At 41.3% G+C, this 21,494-nt stretch overlaps 2 protein-coding genes across 2 annotated transcripts; one reads left to right on the top strand and one right to left on the bottom strand.

Annotated features, from left to right (window-relative positions):
* Positions 1-2,033: 2,033 nt before the first annotated feature.
* On the top strand, positions 2,034-5,166 carry LOC141791241 (uncharacterized). Its single transcript, XM_074671522.1, has one exon. It carries the CDS (start codon positions 2,117-2,119, stop codon positions 4,505-4,507), a length of 2,391 nt encoding a protein of 796 aa, XP_074527623.1. The 5' UTR covers positions 2,034-2,116; the 3' UTR covers positions 4,508-5,166.
* A 3,142-nt stretch (positions 5,167-8,308) lies between these two features.
* On the bottom strand, positions 8,309-17,945 carry zpld1a (zona pellucida-like domain containing 1a). The gene is made up of 11 exons (XM_074672695.1): positions 17,825-17,945; positions 17,302-17,415; positions 16,942-17,162; positions 16,107-16,288; positions 15,904-15,976; positions 13,174-13,271; positions 12,818-12,898; positions 12,558-12,729; positions 11,054-11,156; positions 10,046-10,075; positions 8,309-9,947 (listed from the first exon to the last, which is right to left on the bottom strand). Exons 2-11 carry the CDS (start codon positions 17,405-17,407, stop codon positions 9,772-9,774), a joined length of 1,242 nt encoding a protein of 413 aa, XP_074528796.1. The 5' UTR covers positions 17,408-17,415; positions 17,825-17,945; the 3' UTR covers positions 8,309-9,771.
* Positions 17,946-21,494: the final 3,549 nt, after the last annotated feature.

Below are 21,494 nucleotides of genomic sequence, written 5' to 3'. Positions count from 1 at the left end.
AATTAAAGACAGATTTCAGGTGGTATTGTGCATTGCCTTGCCAAAGTTTATGGCCTTTTCATGGTGTGTTAAATACTTTTTTCCTGTGTTATCGTACTTAATTCACCATAATCATTATTTATTGACTTTAATGTCATGATTTCTTTTCATGTGTGGATTATTTGAGTTAATACCAATGTCTAGTAGAAATTTTGTTTGAATTGCAGCTTTGGAAATAAATGTAATGAGAAAAAAGTTGATGCGTTCAATTTCCCCCACTGTACCAGCAAAACCTGAAAGACCCTTGCTCAAGGCTGAGGTACACTGCATCTGCAGGACCTCATACAACAGGGAGGTGATGGTCCAGTGCAGCAGCTGTGATACTTGGTACCACCCAAACTGTGTGTCAGTCTCACGCAAAGCATTGGACTCCACCGAAGAAGAATGGGAATGTGAGAGCTGCTCAAAGTAGAGGCAAAAGGCTTATTGTTAGTTTCTTATTATTACTTAAGTATTTAAGTTCACCCAACTGGGAGCTGTTGCCTGCAAACAGTTTGGTTGAGCCCCTTTCCAGCATAGTGTTATTGTAGTTTTGTGTAATAAAATTCAAATCTGACAAAGACACTAAGAAACTGGATCTGCCATTCATCTTTTTATCCTGATTGTGGATCCACATCTTCATTGTTACAACATGATGATATGCAGGTATACAAAAAATCAACGCAGTGCAAAGAAGGGTGAAATGACTGATTGATTTGGGCTGCTGCTGCTGAAATGACCAGATGTCCTGGTGTTTGGACACACACACACACACACACACACACACACACATATAAATATATATATATATATATATATATATATATATATATATATATATATATATATATATATATATATATATATATATATATATACATTTATATATATATGCACCACAGAGTCGCTCTCAAGCATTACTGTCATGAAGTTTTAGACGTGCACTTTATTTTACAGTGTATATAGCAAGACTGTGTGACTGAGTGTTTCCAAAGCGCAGCTGCCATGACTGCAGTGCTAAACTGCTTATGGAGCTAAGCTATCAGTTTGTGTGACTCACTGTTCTGAAGATGAAACTCGTAAAAAAATGCTCTGATATCAGGCTTGTATTCAGCTTCCCATACTTTCATGTAAATTCTGTTAGTTTAAGAAAGTTTTAATGATTGAGACAGTAAAAAAAAAAAAAAAAAAAAAAATTAAAGGTCAGATGTACCTGCAGCTTTGGATTTAACAGCATGGTTCACAAACCTTCCCTGGTGTGTTTTGGTATTCTAGGTCCGGTACAATTTCCACCGGCTGCTCTCGGTCACATTACCCGCTGACGTAAAACTTAATGTGCTACGTCTACACGTAAAAAGAGAGGAGTGAGGACCGAGTTTTTTTTCCCACCTGGGTTATATATGTCATGTCATGTTTTGTTATGTTATGTTGTAAAGTCTTATTTCATGTTGGAGAAATGACCTGGGGTAGTACTTTGTCTCATGGGCAGGAAGACTCTGTCTGCTCCTGATTGAGCAGCTTAAAGCCCCCATGGCCTTGTGCAGTGGGTGGGAGGGATTGTCCAGTATAGATGTAAGCTTTTCCAGCATCCTCCTCTCACCCACCTCCTCCAGGGAGTCTAGGGAGCAGTCCAGGACAGAACTGTTTCTCCTGACTAGTCTGTTCAGTCTCTTCCTGTTCCTCTCCGTACTCCCTGCTCCCCAGCAGACCACAAGTGCAGAAGCTCCCACAGAGTCATAGAAAGTCTTGAGCAGAGTCCTGCACACTCCAAAGGACCTCAGTCTCCTCAGCAGGTGGAGACAACTTTGTCCTTTCTTGTACAGGACGTCTGTGTTGTGGGACCAGTCCACTTTATTGTTCATGTGTACACCCAGGAATCTCTAAGGCTGTATTCAGACCAGAAAAGTCCTTTGGTCCACTTGTTTGGTCCGGACCAAAAGCGGACTTTATTTTTTTCATTTGGTGCGGTTCGTATTCAGATTGTACTTTTTGCAAGTGGACTTTTTCTAATATCGTTCTTCTGTCGGATAAAATTATCATTGTCGGTGACTTTAATATTCAGGTGGACGTCGTTGACAATAGTCTTTGTATTGCCTTCATGTCTTTACTGGATTCTTTTGGTTTCACACAGTCTGTGAACCATCCTACTCATCGCTTTAACCACACCTTGGATCTTGTTCTTGCTTATGGCGTGGAACCTGTCAACTTGGCTGTCTTGCCGCAGAATCCTCTTCTGTCGGATCATTTCTTCATTACTTTTGAATTCTTGCTGTCGGATTTCTCACCTGCGAACAAAATCATCTTGTCCAGGAACTTGTCTGACAGAGCTGTAGACATTTTCAAGGAAGCTATTCCTGCTGCCTTGAATTCTTGCTCTACTTTTGCAGAGAGCTCTTGTGCTCCCTCTCAGCTTGATCAACTTGTTGCGGATACCACGGGTTCTCTTCAAGCCGTCCTCGATTCAATTGCTCCGCTCAGACAGAGGACTCTCAGACGACATCGTTCCGCTCCGTGGTACAACGCTCAAACTCGTGAGCTCAAACAACAATCGAGGAAATTAGAAAGAATATGGCGTTCGACTAAAACAACCGAATCCTGCTCGCGTTGGAAAAATAGTCTAAATGAATATAGAAAGGCTTTGCGACTTGCGCGTGCAACTTACTACTCGACTCTTATAGAAGAGAATAAAAACAATCCTAGATTCCTTTTCAGCACTGTAGCCAGGCTGACAAACAGTCATAGCTCTACTGAACCATGCGTTCCTCTATCGCTTAGCAGTGAGGGCTTTATGAGCTTTTTTAACAATAAGATATTAAAAATTAGAGATAAAATTAGTAGCGTGTTACATGCAACCGCGATAGAACCTTCGATCGATGGCGAATTTGCGGAAACGTCGCTTAGAGCTAATATACTCCTGGACTGCTTCTCGCCTGTGGACCTGTCAGAGCTGGATTCAACTGTCACTTCAGCCAAACCATCAACTTGTCTTCTGGATCCCATCCCAGCTTGGCTGTTAAAGGAAGTCTTTCCCTTGGTCGGATCTTCTTTACTAAGGATGATTAATGCGTCTTTACTGTCGGGCTACGTGCCCCAACTTTTTAAAGTTGCTGTTATTAAGCCTCTTCTTAAAAAGCCTACACTTGATTCAGGCTCTTTTGTCAACTACAGACCGATATCTAACCTCTCTTTCGTTTCTAAGATCTTGGAGAAAGTTGTTGCGAGTCGGCTCTGTGATTTTCTTCATAGCAACAGTCTTTTTGAGGTCTTTCAGTCTGGGTTCAGAGCCCACCACAGCACTGAGACTGCGCTGCTGAAAGTAACCAACGATCTACTTTTGGCTTCGGACAGTGGTCTTCTTTCTGTGCTTGTCTTGCTTGATCTTAGTGCCGCTTTCGACACGATTGATCATTGCATTCTTCTGAGGAGATTAGAGAGTCTTCTTGGTATCTCAGGAACCGCTTTAGCCTGGCTTCGATCGTATCTTTCGGATCGACATCAGTTTGTTCATGTGAACAACGTCTCTTCTTCTCACACCAGGGTGCAATATGGAGTTCCTCAAGGTTCAGTGCTCGGACCGATTCTTTTCATCTTGTATATGCTTCCTCTCGGCACTATATTGAGGAAACACTCCATAAACTTTCACTGCTATGCAGATGACACTCAGCTTTACTTGTCAATGAAGCCTGAAGAAACCAACCGCTTATCTAAACTTGAAGCATGCCTCAAAGACGTAAGGTCCTGGATGAGCAGAAACTTCTTACTGCTGAACTCAGAGAAGACTGAAGTCATTGTTCTTGGACCCAAACATCTCAGAGAAGCTTTCTTGAACAACATCGCCGCCTCTGACGACATCAGCTTGGCTTCCAGCACCACTGTCAGGAACCTGGGAGTTCTTTTGGATCAGGACCTGTCCTTTAACTCTCACATCCAACAGGTCTCAAGGACGGCATTTTTTCATTTTCGCAATATCAAGAGAATTAGACACATCTTGTCTCGGAGCGACGCTGAGAAACTGGTCCATGCTTTCGTTTCTTCTAGGCTGGACTACTGTAACTCTCTTTTATCCGGCTGTCCTAATAAGTCTATTAGGACTCTTCAGCTGGTTCAGAATGCTGCCGCTCGGGTACTGACTTGGACTGGGAGGAGAGAGCACATCTCTCCAGTGTTAGCGTCTCTACACTGGTTACCTATAAAATCTAGGATAGAGTTTAAAATTCTTCTTTTGACTTACAAAGCGCTTAATGGCATCGGGCCATCGTATCTTAAAGACTTAATTGTTCCGTATAATCCGTCTAGGTCTTTGCGTTCTCAACATGCTGGTCTGCTCGTTGTACCTAGGGTCTCTAAAAGTAGTATGGGAGGTCGAGCCTTTAGTTATCAGGCTCCTCTTCTTTGGAATAACTTACCGGTTGAGGTCCGGGGAGCAGACACGGTCTCAACCTTTAAGAGTAGACTTAAAACTTTCCTTTTTGATAAAGCTTACAGTTAGAGCTGGATCAGATCTGAACCAGCTCTTAGTCATGCTGCTATAGGTTTAGACTGCTGGGGGGAACTGACACACAGGGCTCCTGTTTCCCTCTTTTACTGTCAGTCTAACTTCTAGTCTTACTGTCCTGTTATAGTTACTGACCATACACCTCTCTGGGAGGGTCTGAGTTTGTCTTGTAGGTTCCTGGGGATCGGTGAAGAAGACGGCCTGCTGCTGTGCTCCTGTCCGACACCAGCTGCTACAGCTTTGGATTTGGCCTGCTGGTTTCACCTTAACTGTCGCCACAGCGCCAAACTTCAGACTCCGTCTGTTTCTCTCTCTCTCCCTTTCTGTGTGTGTGTGTGTGTGTGTGTATGTGTGTCTGTGTGTGTGTCTGTGTGCGTGTGTGTGTATCCCTACCCCCCCCCCTCCTTTTTTCTCCCCCCCCCCCCCCCCCTCTCTCTCCCACTCTCTCTCCTCTATCTGTCTCTCTCTAACCCCAACACAGTCGAGACAGATGTCTGTCTAACATGAGTCTGGTTCTGTCCGAGGTTTCTGCCCGTTAAAGGGAAGTTTTTCCTTGCCATTGTAACTTGCTAAATGCTGCAAAGTCCTGTACTCATGGTGGATTAAGATAAGATAAGACTTCTTATCTTGTCTTGATGTTGGGTTTCTGCTAATAAAATTTTTATTAACATTTACGGGTCTAGACCTGTAAATGTTTTTGTAAAGTGTCTTGAAATAACATTTGTTATGATTTGGCGCTATATAAATAAAGATTGATTGATTGATTGACTATATTCTCTTAACACATCCACGTGTGTGACGATCAGTGCTCTCATTGGACAGCACTGACAGAAAGGCGGCACGCAGAATACAGACCCAGAAATGGAGGTAAACGTGTGTTTGTGCTCTTATTAGAGCTGCAAAATCATTTTCAGTTTCAAGAGTAGCTCCTTCAAAGCAGGCTTAACAACACCGTTTACAATTTAGGAACAGCGAAGACGAATGCACGCAGCAAGGAGACACTATGCTCTGCGTGTCCTGACCCACAACATGCTAGCAACAGCGTGGCTAAACAGAAGACGGAGGATCAGGTATGAACCAAAGACGGTTAGGTTACGGTGGCTTTATAGGCTCAAAAGGCGCATGTATCCTGTAGTTAGTTCGGATGGACCTTGGTTTGTATTCAGACCTGCACCGGAGAACCACCAACCGCACCAGAGTTCGTTTGGAAGCGGACCGAGACCACCTCAAAAGTGGGTCTGGGTCCGGTTGTTTGGTCCGCACCAGGGTTCATTTGTGTCTATTCACACCTGCATGAAAAGTCTGCACCAGCGTGGGAAACGAACCCTGGTCTGTTTAAAGTGGACCAAACAGTCCAGGTCTGAATACGCCCTAAGTCTCTACCATCTTGATGTCCAGACCCTGGATGTTCACTGGCGCAGTGTGGGGTGTCCCCCTGCTGTGGAAAACCACGACCATCTCTTTTGTTTAACTGGTGTTGAGCTGAAGGTGGTTTCAATCAACAAAGTCAGTGATGACAGTCCTGTATTCCTGCTTGTCCTCCTCAGACCCTCAGAAACACAGATACACACCCAGCGATGGCTGTTTTGACGGAGGACTACTGGAGGTGACAGATCCCAGAGCAGTAACCGAAGTCTGAGGTGTAAAGGGTGAAGAGGAAGGGGGTGAGTACTGATCCCTGTAGGGCTTCTGTGCTGCAGAACACCAGGAAATCACTCTGACCCCTCTCCAGCTATCAGCCTAAATCCACATCATGGTCCATGCTGGGACTTGAACCAGCATCTCCAGTTCAGTTGCCAAGTCAAGTCTGATCTAACAGGAGACTGCGTTTATATACCGTCTGTTTCTCTTCCTCTAATCTGATTCATTTAGCCACTCTCTCTCGCTCTTTTACTCTCATCACCACTCACTCATCTCTCATCTGACAAATGTTTCAGCAGGTGGAGAGGTGAGATGAGGTTGTTTTGTGCTTGTTTTGATTTTGTTGTGTAATCATTTATTTTAATGGGACAATCAGGTTCTGATGAAAAGGAGGAGGGACACCAGCAGACAATGGAGAGGGGAGGTGAGGCGAACAGGGAACACTGACTCACCATATGAACCACATCCAAGGATCTCTAAAGCAGTGTTTCCCAATCCTGGTCCTTGGGACCCCCTGCCCTTTTTATGTTCCCGACACAGACAACACACCTGATTCAAATGATCAGTTTACCATCAAGCTCTGCTGGAGCCTGATAACGAGCCATTCATTTGAATCAGGTGTTTTGGAGTGGGGTAACATCTAAAACATGCAGGGCAGGGGATCCCCAGGATCAGGATTGAGAAACACTGCTCTAAAGCATGGAGGAGTCAGCACACCACACCAGTGACACCTAGTGGACATGTGGTGGTATGATGAAAAGAGGAGAACCCCACTGTACACAAAGCAGCATCCAATCCTTTCTCATCCGATCTCATCCCTTTTGGGGGGAATCAACTCTGTGCTCTCACTGCTCCAGACCTCTGCATGTGATTGTGAATTTGTTTGACCTGATGGAGATCTTTGGGCCTGTGCAGATCAGTTCTCAGTCCACACACTGACAGACACGTGCTAAAATATCAAATTAAATCATCAATCATCAAATGATGGACATGATTAATTTGTGGGACGCTGGGAGGAATCAACAAAAATCTCAGACACAAACCCATAAAACCAGGTCAGCAACTGGGCTTTTGAAAAAACTTATTTTCGGATGATAACCCATGATGTAAAGACACTAATCTCTGGATTACATAAACCAGTTAGCATTGGAGATAACTGTTTTTCCTCTCTCTTTACTGCTTCTTATAACCTCAGTGTTAGTTTATATCCATCTTTAAGTATGGTAAAACACCAAACCCACTCTTTAACTTACGATTGACTAGATTTTAAAACTGAAATGTTTTGGGAAAAGGAATCTAGAAAACTTGGGACCCCTGTAGGAACTGGTAGCAGCAACTTTTAGGCTCCATCTATCTCCACTGCTGCAGAACAGCAACGCTAAGTTGTTGTAGGGCTTTTTTGTATTATAATGAAATATTTATTATTTTTCAGTTTTGTGTCACCTTACTTTCCCTTAACATCTGGCAGTTTAAAACTTACTGAATTTGTAACAAGATGTTTCAAATTTTAGGTCAGGATTTTACATTCATAAGCACTACAAAGTGCAGGTTTTGTCATTAAATATCACATTTTGTGGGCTGGGAGGAGAGCCAAAGACCCACAAATTTCACTAAAAGACTTAATAAAGTGATTTTTGCACAATTTGGGACCTTTAATTTCCTGTCATTCAGACCATGACACATTGCGCTTTTTTAAACTGATGCCCTGTTTCTGATTCTCATTCCTGTCACTTGTGAAGACAAGGAGCAGATAATTCATCAAATTTGGACATTAACTGAATAACACCTCCTTTTTCATGACGCTGTGTCATAACATTCAGGGCTGCTGTGTTCTCCTTTTCTTAAAGAGTGAACAGGGGAAGGCACCTGAACTCAAGGATGGCCACTTCATCTCTGAGGTCATATGCTGTTCAGTAATTAACTTGTCAGCTCTTTGAAGGGCCTAAGCCCACTTTCTGTTATGATGTAGGTTAACCTCTTGCTTCCACATTCAAAAATATGTTACATAAACATATTTTCGAGTTATCAGAGCATATAAATTTATGACATCAAAACATTGTACTTTTCTTTAAATAATATTTTTTTAATCTTATTCTTATGTAATGTTTCAAGTTGTTACAAGACAAGTTTAAAGGACTTCCTCATGGACTGGAACTTTGCTTTTTGCAATGAAGTGGCGCCACGGCCCAAAACACAGATTCACCACTGTTCATATTTCCATGAAATGGTGGTGCAACAGAATGAAGAAGAATTTAGATTTATTTTAAAAAAGAGGATTTTGGAATAGGAGCAATAGTCAGCTATATTGTGATAACAAGAAAGTTTACATATTGAAACTTGATCATTTTGTGTGTCATAGTAACGTTAAAAACATCTTTTTCCCTGATGTGGCAGCGGTTTGCCTCTGCCTTCACACACTGTCCTTGGTTTTACTTGTTGTTTCTGATTGAACCTCTCTTGGGGAGTTGATAAGGACATTCGCTCTATCCACTGAGGAACATGATGCTGTGCAAATAGAAATCACAAGTCCAAGTAAAATCTATGCAATATGCACAAGTCTCCTGGATTTTTACATCAAGACAAATTCTCATTTCAGAAAAAAAGGAACACATTTCAGGATTTTCAACACAATCACGTTTTGGTACATGAACATCAGAAACTTTACCAACAAGTTTACGCTGCTTTGTTGCATATCATATATGAAGTGAGGGGGCTTGATGTGCTACATCATCTCTATCAAGTTATCAATCACAACACTAATATATATTGATTTTAACAAACTGAATATTTAGCCATATATTATAGTATCATTAAATAAAAAGCTAAAATTTACAGCATAATAACTTTGGACAACACGTCAAAGTCGGATGCATTTTTTTTAGCTCACTGAAACAATCAAAGACTTTAATTTACAAATCAGAGTTTCCTCATTCTGTGAAGCTAAACTTTCAGTGAAGTGCTCTCATATTTCAGACCTATCTTTACCAGCAAATAATATCAAGACCTGTACAACATTATGGAGCCCAAAACCCTGCAAAAGGATTGTTGTCAGGCTGAGGCACTGAATAAAGGTCTCTGAGGTCACCTCTTCAGGAACTAAAAGGTTCATGCGGCTCGTTGTTGCCACCCAGGTCTGAAATGCCACAAGGATTATTCAAATTAGGCCAGTGCTGTGAGGAGAAAAAATAAAAGCTACTGCAGGAGATTCAGCCTGTGCTGGTTTTGATGGAGATTTTTCAAAATCACTTTTGACCGGTGAAACACCAGAGTCAATTAAAAAGGGTCACCCTTTAAGCCAAAATACTGGTTTTTAGAAATAAATTTAGACCCTAGTTCCTTGGGAAAGTTCCTGAAGTCAAAAAGCCCCTTAAGAGTCCATGCTACAAATGATCTCCTGCAGATCAAGGCGTAGCCCGCCCCATGATTAATAAACTATAAAACAACACATTTTCTGCTTCATTTCTACGCTTCTGAAATCTGCACCTGTAAAAAGTTTCCTAATCCATCATTTAGCTTTACTTCCCTGTACAACATCAACTTTCACAAACATCAAGTCACATCTGTCCCTTTGTTAGCATTGCCAGGCAAGAAGGATGGTCTGCAGCTGGTTCAGGAGCTCAGTTGAAGGCTGGGTTGTGGGCCCCTGACAGCGTGCTAACAGGTGTGCTCTTTCCTTTGAGGAGGGTGAGGGAAAAGATGAAAAAACAAGCGCTCATAACACCCAGGATGATCACGCCAGAGATTAGTGCACTGGTTACTGTGTTCATGTGAAAGGCCGGAGCTTTGAGATGAGCTGGAGCAGCACAAACACAAACACATACAAAGATGATTGTTAACGTCATTCACTTATTTCTTCTACAGCATGTGTCTGTAGAAAGTGTGAAGACTCACCCAGCTGAGAATTGTTGGTCGGTGTTTCATCTGAAAAAAACAATTTGAGGTTCAGAGTGATGCACTGGATTAGAGAAAGTTTACTTTACAGTGAAACTTTTAAATAACAGGGACGCCCAGACGTGTCCTACTGAGGAAAAGTTTTTCCTGTGATAAACTCCTACTCTCAAGACAGGAGTACATTTAATTTGTTAAATCTGAATTAAAAAATGTAAACGTACAAAAAAAGCTGACCAGGGCTACAGAGGCTAACAATCACTTCAGAAAGCTACTCAGTACAACAGAGTTTACCAAAACCAACAAATGCTTTCCAAAACTATACAAGGTAATGTGGACTGTAGAAAGCTAACAAGTGCAACAGAAGTTAACAAAGACTGTTAGAGCCAACCAGGGCTACAGACACAACCAAAGACTGTTCGAAGCTAACAACACCAACAAGCTAATATGACTGTACAAAGCTAACCTGACCTACAGAAGCTAACACTGATTGCTCAGAGATAACCTTAGTCATAGAAGCTAAGGAGCACTGTATAAATCAACCACTTCTGGAAAAAAAAAAAAAGGGGCAGACCGTAAAAGCTAAACTGACCAACAGAGGCTTGCAACGAATGTAATATGCTTAGCAGAGCTACAGAAGGTAACGAGGGCTGTTACAAGTCAAAAAGCACAACAAAGACTCTTTAAAGCTATTTAAAGCTAAGCTGACCTTCAGAAGCAAACGTGGACCATACAAAGCTAAACTGACCTTCAGAAGCTAACATGGACTGTACAAACCTGACTTGAGATTTGCTTTTTTCAAACTTTCAATTGGGAGCAGGACTATCACTGGAATGGATTTGTATTCCAATAATAATCTTATTATTTGAAGGAACTGAAAAAGCCACCACTCGTTTCTTTTTGTTGATGAACAAAAAGTTCAATAGGCGAGACTCTGCAGACAGAGACAGTAACAGTGTTTTGATGTGGATTTTGTTGGGAAACAGAAACCGAGAAGAAATAGAAGTGTACCGCTCCGTGTGATGATAGGCCCTGCTGTCAGGACAGCGTTTCCAGATGCAGCGTTTGACTCCTTCCTCTCCAGAACATCTCTCTTCTTTCTGCTTCCACAAATCTGAAAAGTGACAGAGACGGTTCATTGCCAAAATGTATAAACATAAATCTCATTGCTGCATTTACTCTCTTATGTTATGATCATTAAAATGTCCACACTCAGTATTGAATGTTAACTTTTCATATCCTCTGCATTGCATTTTCGTCTTTTCTGAGAAATGTTGTTTAACTCTATTTTAAGTCTTGACAAGCAAGACCTCATTGGCAGATATTAATTCATCATTAGCAATCCAGGCAACATGTTTGTCTTTTAATATCTTTTAAAAAATTCTGGACTTGTTAAGTAGTTGTAGCTCATATGTGGGATAATAGGACATTTTTTGCAGTCCATAAAAGACCTTCCATCTCTACAGAAGCTAAAAAAGCCTTTAAAAAGCTATCCAGGGCTCCTGAAGCTGGCAATGGCTGCTCAAAGCAACCAGCAACAGAGACTTACAAAGGCTGCAAAAGGCTAAAAAGACAGACAAAAACCAACCAGGCCAGACCAGAAGGCTAATCAAAAAATAAATAAATAAATAAATAAATGAATACAACCTTCCCTGTGGTAAGGTAACCAAGGGCAAGGACAACAATCAAAGCTAACAAGGGTTGTTAAATGCTTACAAGGGCAAAAAAAAAAAAAAAATCACTTAAAACTAGGACAAAAATAAAAACTTACCAGCACCACAGAGATTTTATAGGGCTACAGTAGCTAAAAATGACTGCTCAAAGCTAACCAAGGCTACAGAAGCTAGCAAGGACTGCTTGGAGTAGGTCTACAGAGACTAACAAGGACTACCAGAGACTAATCAGACAAACAATAGCTAACTAGACCCAAAAAAAGCTACCCGGGGCTGAAAAAGCTAACAAGGACTTGAAAAACCTTACCAGACCTGCAAAAAGCCACCTGCCCCCAAAAGCCAACCAGAGCTACAGAGGCTATCAAGGGCAGCAGAAGCTAACAAGGACTACAAAAGGTAACAAGACCAACATAAAGCTAACTTAATTCTCTTTTCAGGGCTATAAGGGCTTTAAAAAGCTAACCATGGCTACAGAAGCTAAAGAAAACTGCTTGAAGCTTACCAGGGCTACAAAAGCTAATGTGAACTGGAAAACACAGTAAAAGCTAACAAAGCCCATAAAGGCTAACCAGGGCTAAAGAAGCAAGAATGGACTTGAAAGAGCTCAACAGACCAAAGAAGGGCTATGAAAGCTAACAGAGACAGTGAAAAGCAACCCAAACCTGCAAAGAGCCCATGTGAACTGAACTGTTTCTGTTTTAACTGTCACTAAAACAATCAGAGTCACATGTTCTTCTGGTCTTTGCCAAATGCTCCCCTCACAGCATGCAGCTTGAGATATGTCTCAGAGAGATGCTGTGAACTCTGTCCTGTTAGGTGTAAAGGCATTCTTAATGTCTCACTGGCATGAGCATGGGACAGTCATCGGACCGGCACAGCTTGGTGACACAGTGCAGAAAGACCGTGGACATCTTCTGGTTCTTGTGCTTCACAAAACGGAAGACTTCAAATGAGAAACGGCCCATTTGGCTCTTTCCATTTTCAAAGACGGTGGTCTGGGGGTCTTTTTCACAGCTGGAGGGGGAGGCAAAAAGACAGATAAATGAGGAGAGAAAGAGAACTGAAACAGACCAGAATTAGAGACCTTTTATATTTGCGTTACCTAAAGAAGAGGTCATAGCGGAGTTCATCATTTGGGTTTCCAGAAGGAGTGGTGTAACAGTAGTCCATCAGAATATTCCATCTGTTAAACATCAAGAATGGGTCAGAACGAGAGGAGACTGCTGACACATCTTTACATGATAATCTGACCAGATGTCTGAAAGATTTGGGGAAACACTGGGAGTTATTACATCAAAACACTTCAACAACCTGACAGAAGACAAATGATCTGTGACCACACAGAGAATTTTTGTGATCCGCCTCTGTAAAGCTCCGAATGAAACCCTGAACTTTGGCTAAATATGAAACGTGAGCTGCTGGTTCTTTTACTTTAATCATATGGTTATTTACTTCTACCTTCTGTCCAGGTTGGAAGCTCTCACAGCTGCAAACACCCTCGTCTTTAGGGTCAGTCCAGTCATGGGGATGGACAACTGCTGGACGTACGTTGAGTCCTGCACACAGACCATTGTCCTCATGTATTTGTTTTTATAACATTCCTTATAGTGCAGCAGATCATTGAAAATTTCAAAAGAACCATTCAAATGGTGATGCAAACATGAAATTTGGCACAGCTACTCTCTAAGGGACACTCTTTTAAAATAAAATGTTACACACGCAAAAATTCAAGATGGCAGCCATTTTTCAAGATGGCCGACATTTTTATCAAAAGCTTAGTTTTTAATAGTCCAAATAGTGATGCAAGCATGAAATTTGGCACAAATACTCTCTAAGTGACATTCTTGTGAAATATAACATTAGAAACGTGGAAATTAAAGATGGCGGCCATTTTCTGAGATAGCCGCTCATTTTTTCAATAGTTCAAATGGCGATGCAAGCGTAAAAGTTAGCACAGATACTCTCTATTGGCCACTTATTCGAATAAAAACATCAGACACTTGAAAATAAACAGTGGTAGCCATTGTTTAAGATAGCCACCACCTTAGTGGAAAATTGGTATTAGGACTGTCCGTGAGGTCACTTACCAGAAACCATTTACTGTCACCTGAATTTCAAAACTGAAGGCCAGTAGTGTTTATTTGACTGTGTTTTGTCTTACTCTTCACCTTTGACCTGTTCAGTTGGGTAAAACCTGCCAGGGGTGCCTCTTAACAGCAAAGCTCACAGGGTTCATCAAAGTAGTTTATGTTTATAGACATTTTCTTCTTCTTCTACTTCTCCTTTTCTTTTTTTCTTTTCTTTTCTTTTTTTTTTTCTTTTTTTTTTCTTTTTTCTTTTTCATATATAGAGAAAGATACAGTAACTTTGTTAATTCAATTCAGGGGAGGGATAATTAAAAAGAAAGGTGAGTAAAGTAGCACAGCTGTGGTGCTGAACTGACAGACCACCAAAAATATGATTTAACTAATACTGAATGGCAATATGGTCAGCTCCCGAGGCAACAGCGCTCTGACTGACTTGGTGTATTCCTGCAGAGTAGGAAAAAACCTCACTAATGAAAGGTAGAGGTCCAGACTTAACTAGCTCAACTTTAAATTCCTTTTCCTGATAATTAGTCAGTGGAAAGCAGTACACTAAAAATAAACTAAAAACTGTGGTTCACTGTTAAAATTAGAGACACACTAATGAAGAGCTGGGCCATAGGTCTACCTGAAAACACAAAGACTGAGCCATACCAAAGACTCGAGCCGGCTGCTTACTTTTCTACTCACACTTGCAGCTGAATTTTTTTCAGTTATCTACTGCACTATTACATTACTTACTTCATAAATCCTTGCATATTTACATTTTTACAACCTGATCTTAAAAAAATCCCACTGATCATGTGTTGTAATTGACAAATACATTTTTTACTATCCTTACATGTTTAAAGATTTAAAGATTAGATTTGGAAAAGAAAAAAACATGTTTATGGTAAATTTAGTAAAGATTGTTGTAACTGTACATTAAAATTGAATAATAATAATGTTCTTGAATGTTAACGCTGTCATTAAAAAAATAATAATGATAGTGTAGATTAAAAACATAACAGCATTCAAATATAGCCTTAAAGCTGTAAATAAAAATACAGTAACCACACTGTTAATGACAATAGATTAACATTAAGTAAACACTGTAGTAGCGTCATAACTCTCTTACTAATGGGAGATGAGCTGACAGCCAACTTCTTGTTTTATGTTATTTTTTTATAATTTCCTCTGCCAAACACCTGAATTTCCCTCTGGGGATTAATAAAGTTGATTGTATTGTATTGTATTCTATTCTATTCTATTCTATTCTGACCGTAAACAAAATTACTAATCATAATCATAATCATATCAAAGGGTGAGTCTGTTTTTCTGGCAATCTGCTCAGTGAGGATAAACTGATAAACTTGATGAGAACTAGAGGAAGACATGATGTATCCTTTAAAATAAAAGCTTAAAATTACGAGAACAAAATTATAAATTTTAGAGGGTAATGTTGTTATTTGAAGCTTTGGTTAAGCGTAGAAGCGTTCATCATCTTGTGAGGTTAAACTCGACAGTTAAACACAAACAGAGCTTACAGAAATTAATTCACAGACTGTTAACCGACCCTGCATCAGGAAACAAGCAGCGTTCTGTATAGTTTAACTTGAGATGCTTCACGTTCATCATGTTAGCTCAGACTCCTTCTAAATTAAAAGTGGATTAAATGTACAGTAAAGTTATTGAAACTAACTCAGAGTTTTATGAGTGCGTTGTCCAAATTGTTCCAGGTAGATCTCTAACTCTTTTTTTTTTTTTTTTACTTTAAGTAGCTCTAATACTGCATCATTAATAACATAGCGAATAGCATTTGTTGATGTTAGAAGGGCAACTTCCTATTCTTTAATTCACAAAATAGATTTTATTTATTTATTAATTAAAGATGTTTGTTGCCTACTGGATGGAGCTTTGTTGATCTTCTGAGTGTATCTCAGCTGTATCACTGCTTATAAAATTCATTTAGAGGAAAAACTAGATCAGCTCTGCAGGCTGCAGGGTCTCTTTCTGGGCTTAATGCACAAGTGTTTCTTATCTCACTATTTTTACATCAAAGTAAGCACAGCTACTGAAATAGAGCAAACTAACAGGAGTTAGGATTAAACTGAGACACACTTACATTGTAGAGCAGTAGATTTAGTGTGCTGATGAAAGTACCGTTGCTGTCCTTCACTGAGATTGCAGCCGCTGACCTTCAGGAGAAAGAGATCAGAGTTGTGAATTAAAGAGAGGGTTGTCAAATTGACCTGATGAGTTCTTAAAAAGTATGATCTTCTCTCCCTCTGTCAGTTTGAACATGGATAAGTCATGTGTGAGACTCACGAAGCCAGCTGTGTGTTGTTGACCAGGTACTCCAGAGGGTAACTGCAGCTGAACTTATACAGCAGACCTGGCAAGTAGCTGATGATGGCCGGAGGATCCGGTGTGTCGATGTACCCTGAAATATTTCCAATCTGGACCAGCGACAGGTTCCCATAAGCGTTGGGTCCTTGGGCTGTGGAGACCTGCACCAAACAAGTGAGACTTAATATCACACTCGTCCAGGGTTGATAACATCACTGAGTGATTTCATGCGTCAAACTATGCCTAAACTTAAGGCAGGGAAATTTCAGATCCTTTAATAACATTCAGCATGGAGGGAAGACCTCAGCAGTGTTCTCTGTAGACAGTCAGGTTGTCTCGGCTTAAATACTGTCAGAGTTAATAAAATAAGAATGGCTTAAATTGGCGCCTAAATGTCTAAATTGCCCCTTAAAAACGTTTTACTGTAATAAAGTAGTAAGGCCAGACTTTAACAGCTGCTCTAACCCCCCATATTACCAGGATCAGCGATTACAGTAAACTCTGGGTCTTAACTTCCCCTAACCAGTTTCACAGTTTCCCATGTTTCTGCTGAGCGGTCTCTGGTATCTTACAGCAGAACTGGACTTCTTTCTACTGCCTGAAGGAAAAAGCACGTCTGATCGTTTCTGAAACTGTCCAGGGGTTGAAGTTTCACCTACAGCTTGTGTCTGCTGTTCCAAACGCAACTAAAACACAAAATGTGATGAATAATCCTTTAGAGGGAGCCAAGACACTGAGTCACAGGATGTTCCATCATGTTCACTCCAGTTATTATTTGATGCCAGTTTAATATTTATAAGACAAGAAATCTCACCACCAGGGAGTTTCCACAGGACTCCAGCGTTGCCAGGCTGATACTGAAGATAACCACGGTGGGAAAAGTGTTGTTGTTGATGAATCCGCGGCAGTGAGCGTCCCCATGGCGACCGTTAAGGGCCAGGTCAGAGTCAGTGTATCCAGAGAAGAGGACGGGGCAGAAGTTGATCTTAAGTGTGATGGTCTGCACCCCACAGTACACGCTGATGTCCCTCTCCGCTGCAACACACCCCCACATAAACACCAGTGCCATGTATAGATTAAATCAAAGGTAATAATGATCTCTCAGAAATGAGCCTGGTGTGGTCCAAGAGATCTGATATAAAAGTCTACATCCGCCAAAGTTTGGTTTCCTCACCTGGGAAGCGGCTGTGAAAGTTGCCGTCACAGTTGAATCCATTGAACTGAGCTCCACCTGATAGGACCTTACTAAATATTAAAAGAATCAAAAGTATATGATCCATATCAGCACCTGGAACAGAGCAAGAAACAACACTTAATGTGAAAAATCAAGTCTTCATTGGTAAAAGGTTTAAAGATGGGAAAGGGAAATGAATCCTTTATTAGCTGAGCTCATCCTCCGCTGGTTTTCTCAGTCAGAGATATGACTTCAGAGGAGTGTGACAAACACAACGCTAACAAATGTCACACAGATTTCTTTTAGCATCAAAGTACAAAGATGCTGAATCATGGTCTCCTCGCAGCATGATCTGTTCTCCCATCACAAACCGTTCATTGTCCTTCAAAAACCTCCACACACAATCCCTCTCACATTCAGACAGACTGTCGATCCAGGGGAATCGATTAAACTCAATCAGTAATTGACGGTGGCATCCCGACAGCCAGAGGAAGACGGGCAGAGGAGAAGAAGAAGCACTCACCCGGGTTCCTGAAAGCCAGCAAGTCAGCGGTTCTCCATAAGCCTGGTACAGATGATGGACTAGTCCCCACAGCATCCCTACCTCACAACTAGAAACAGGACTCAGAGGCAGGGGGGAAAAGGGATCCGACACATAAGAGATTCATTATTTGAACATGTCAACAAAAAAGGGCTGTCCAGAGCGAACATGGGAAAGTCCATCAAATCTGAATGTGTTATACAAATCCTTTCACGTTCGCAGAAACATGAGCAGGTTTTGAAGTTTCCCACTCATATCCTTTTGGCCCAAACTGGCTGTGTCACTGCTCACAAATGGTTTGACGCCGCATGAGGTCCAGCGGCTGTGGAGGGGGGAATTATCTTTTCATCGCTCCAGTGGCCCTGGCTTGCTGACTGAGCCGTTCCTTTCTCCCTGGGCTGGTTGGGGACTGGAGGGCCCACCAAGCGGGCCTTTGGCCCTGGGAATCCACACTCTTCGTGCTTTGTGTGCAGGAGTCTTCAGTCAGCACAGCAGCAGGCAATCTGCTCGGTGGGGCTGTGTGCTGCTGCCGGCCCCGTACTTGATACCTCAAACTTTGATTCCTCGTCACAGGACTCCCACCAAAGAAAGAAAGAGAGAGCAAATTTCGAGAGTTTCAAGGCATTACCTGGACCCTACTGTCCAAGCCTCCATATGGACTGCCGTATATGTCATGAGCTTAGTGCGGAGGGAGCCAGACAGGGGACACACAGGGATCCTGAGAACAGGAAATGTGAGATGGAAGAGACACCAGAGAGGCGAAATTCTCACTTTTGGACCAGTGGGTTGGAAACAGAAGAGCACTTGTCTGGTTTCTATCTTCTGACAGTTTGAATAAAAAAACACAACCACATGTATTCTCCTCACATCTGTCATCAGCAAAATAACTTCTCTTTACCCTCAGTAAAGCTCATATGGACTGATGCTTTTTGTGCAGCTCTGCCTTGGCTTTCACACAGGGTCACACGTTAACCTCCTGAAAACAACAGCTTCACTATCTCAGGCTGCATTTAGTCAGATGTCAGAAGAGTGGTCCTCTCTTACCTGGATTGTTTCACCTCATGAAGAATATTTCATTCTGATTTAAGATCATCTGCATGTCCCAAGGTTTTCAGGCAGCATTCCTGACCCACTTGTCCACCAGGGTCCTCCTGTGTGAAAGATCTCGTTGCAGCTGGTGACTCAAACTGGTGGCAGGCTTTGACCCGACCCCGCTTGGTGTTCGTCTGCTGCTCTGAGATTCACTTGAAGAGCTGTCTGGGGACAGTGAGCACTGACAGTTGGGGAAAACCATCTTCTGTTTGCACGTTCAGATAAAATTTCACCATGAGAATCTTGGTTTGGAAACAGGAGATCGGCCCTGTAGACTGATACTCATCTAGAGTGCCCTGGGACTCAGACTGTCCACAACTCCTTGGATTGTGTTCCTGATGCAGTTGGTCTTATCAGTTGGGAAGCATCTTAATCCAGAAAACGCTGCAGCCATGAAGTCCAAGGAGCCCATTATGGAGGATTTCATAGCCCTGTACAAACAGGCTGACTGGTGTAGTCATACCAGAGCACTATGGGGCCACACATGGGTTCCTGATGCTGTCTGAAAGGACATCTATGGATGGATAGTATATTCTACCAGAGGTTGGAAAGAGTACTAAAATGTTTTACTCAAGTACAAGTACTGTTACATTGCTTAAATTGTACTCAATTACAAGAATAAGTACAGGTTTTAAAATGATACTTAAGTAAAAGTACAAAATACTCTTCTCAAAATCTATCAGAGTATTATTACTTTATAAACATGGGATGTTTTACTGCGTTGTCAGTAGCAGGCACTCACATGATTTGATGAGATGTTGCTGCCAGAGTGCTGTCATGGTGCTGCTCAATCTGTGATGGATGTTTACTCTGTAAAGTATACTATCACACATCAGAATTTCTAGTAGAAAATTTTGTACCAGTGTTGCAGAAAAATCTGTGACCAGTCATAATTTATGACCCTATCACAGTTTGCATGATGCACCAATGGCGTGGGTTTGAGAGTTTGACAGTAAGGTACAAGAAGAATACTGGCATTAACATCATTGACTATCCAAGACACTAACGTCCAAAGATAGATTGACTAATTGATAGATTAATGATTAGATTAAATGATAGATTGATTAGATTAATGCAGAGAGGGAAACATCCATTTCCACATGTAACTTATCCCAGCACGCAGCACACAGTTTGATAACAGCTCATTCAATATCTCAGAAAACGATGGAAAGCACTCAGCCTCCAGATGCAATGCATAGGTAAGCCTGTCTCTTTTTTTCCCTCTGTACAAGAAAAATTCTTCCAGGTACAACCAAGGACACTTGTTGAGTATCAACTCTGTTGCATTAGTATATATTACCTCCAGACACATGTACTCACTGTGGCAGAGTTTTGTTTTCCGGATGTCATTGGCACAGTCACGATTGGACAGCCTGATTGGCTACAATATGCAGATGGAAGGTTTGAACACTGATTCAGGTGGTGGGTGTACTCAGTGGCTTGTCATTTTAAAAGTAGTGAAATAGATTATATCAGTGTTTCTCAATCCTGGTCCTTGGGACCCCCTGCCCTGCATGTTTTAGATGTTACCCCACTCCAGCACACCTGATTCAAATGAATGGCTCAGAGCTTGATGACGAGCTGATCATTTGAATCAGGTGTGTTGGAGTCGGGAACATAAAAAAACATGCAGGGCAGGGGGTCCCCAGGACCAGGGTTGAGAAACACTGGATTATATGGTGTAAATTGTACTCAAGTATGAGTAAAATTACACACTTAAAAAAGTACTCATAAAGTACAAATACCAAAAAAAAATCTACTTAATTACAGTCACTTGAGTATTTGTAATTCATTACTTCCACCTCTGTATTCCACCTTTCCACTGGCAAAGCCTTTTACATCAGAGCCGTGATCACATGCAACACAAGTAACACTATTTTCATGCTGAGGTGTCCATGCTGCCGAGCATCTCACAGACGCCACACTATTTCTCTGCTGTGTTATTTCCAGGTCATGGTAGAGAGCTGAAAAAATTGATGGGGGTCATGAAACAAAAATATAAAACTATAGGGCATCCAAAAAGTCTCCTTTCAAATTTACGAAGGCAATGGAAAGATATCCCAATCAGATTTGTTCTATGTACACTGTAGTTTAAGTTTTTAAACCTGTACCACTGAGGCTAAAAATGGTCTGGACATATTTTGTTATTATGGCACTAACAGCAGAAATTTTCCCTCATCAACTCTTTGGGCAGGTGCGTTGGAGAAAGACAATAGCAGTAGAATCATATCAGTAGAAAGTTCCGGAAACCAAGTTCCTGGCCAACTTCCGGAAAGAATAAACTTAGATGGGACATTTCAGTCATAGACCTTTTTCAAGCAAATGTTTGTGCCGTGAAAGAATGCATCTTAAATATGAGTGGCTGTGTGGCTCCAACCAATCCCTGCACGTAAAAAGTTAAAAAGTTAAAATACAATTAAGATAGTGTCCATTCACTGATGAATTACAATATGTTTAAATGGAACAAGCTCAAAAATGTCATGACTGACTTCATTAGGTCCTAATGAAGGTAAAAGCTAGTGACTTGCCACTCTTATTTAATGGCATCAAAACCTGTAAG

The sequence above is a fragment of the Halichoeres trimaculatus genome, unplaced genomic scaffold, assembly GCF_033239565.1.
Source record: "Halichoeres trimaculatus isolate MK-OKI-2021-1 unplaced genomic scaffold, fHalTri1.1 fHalTri1_scaffold_6, whole genome shotgun sequence".
NCBI lineage: Eukaryota > Metazoa > Chordata > Actinopteri > Labriformes > Labridae > Halichoeres > Halichoeres trimaculatus.
The sequence above is the reverse complement of the archived record's forward strand: the minus strand, read 5'-3'. Positions and strand labels throughout refer to the sequence as shown.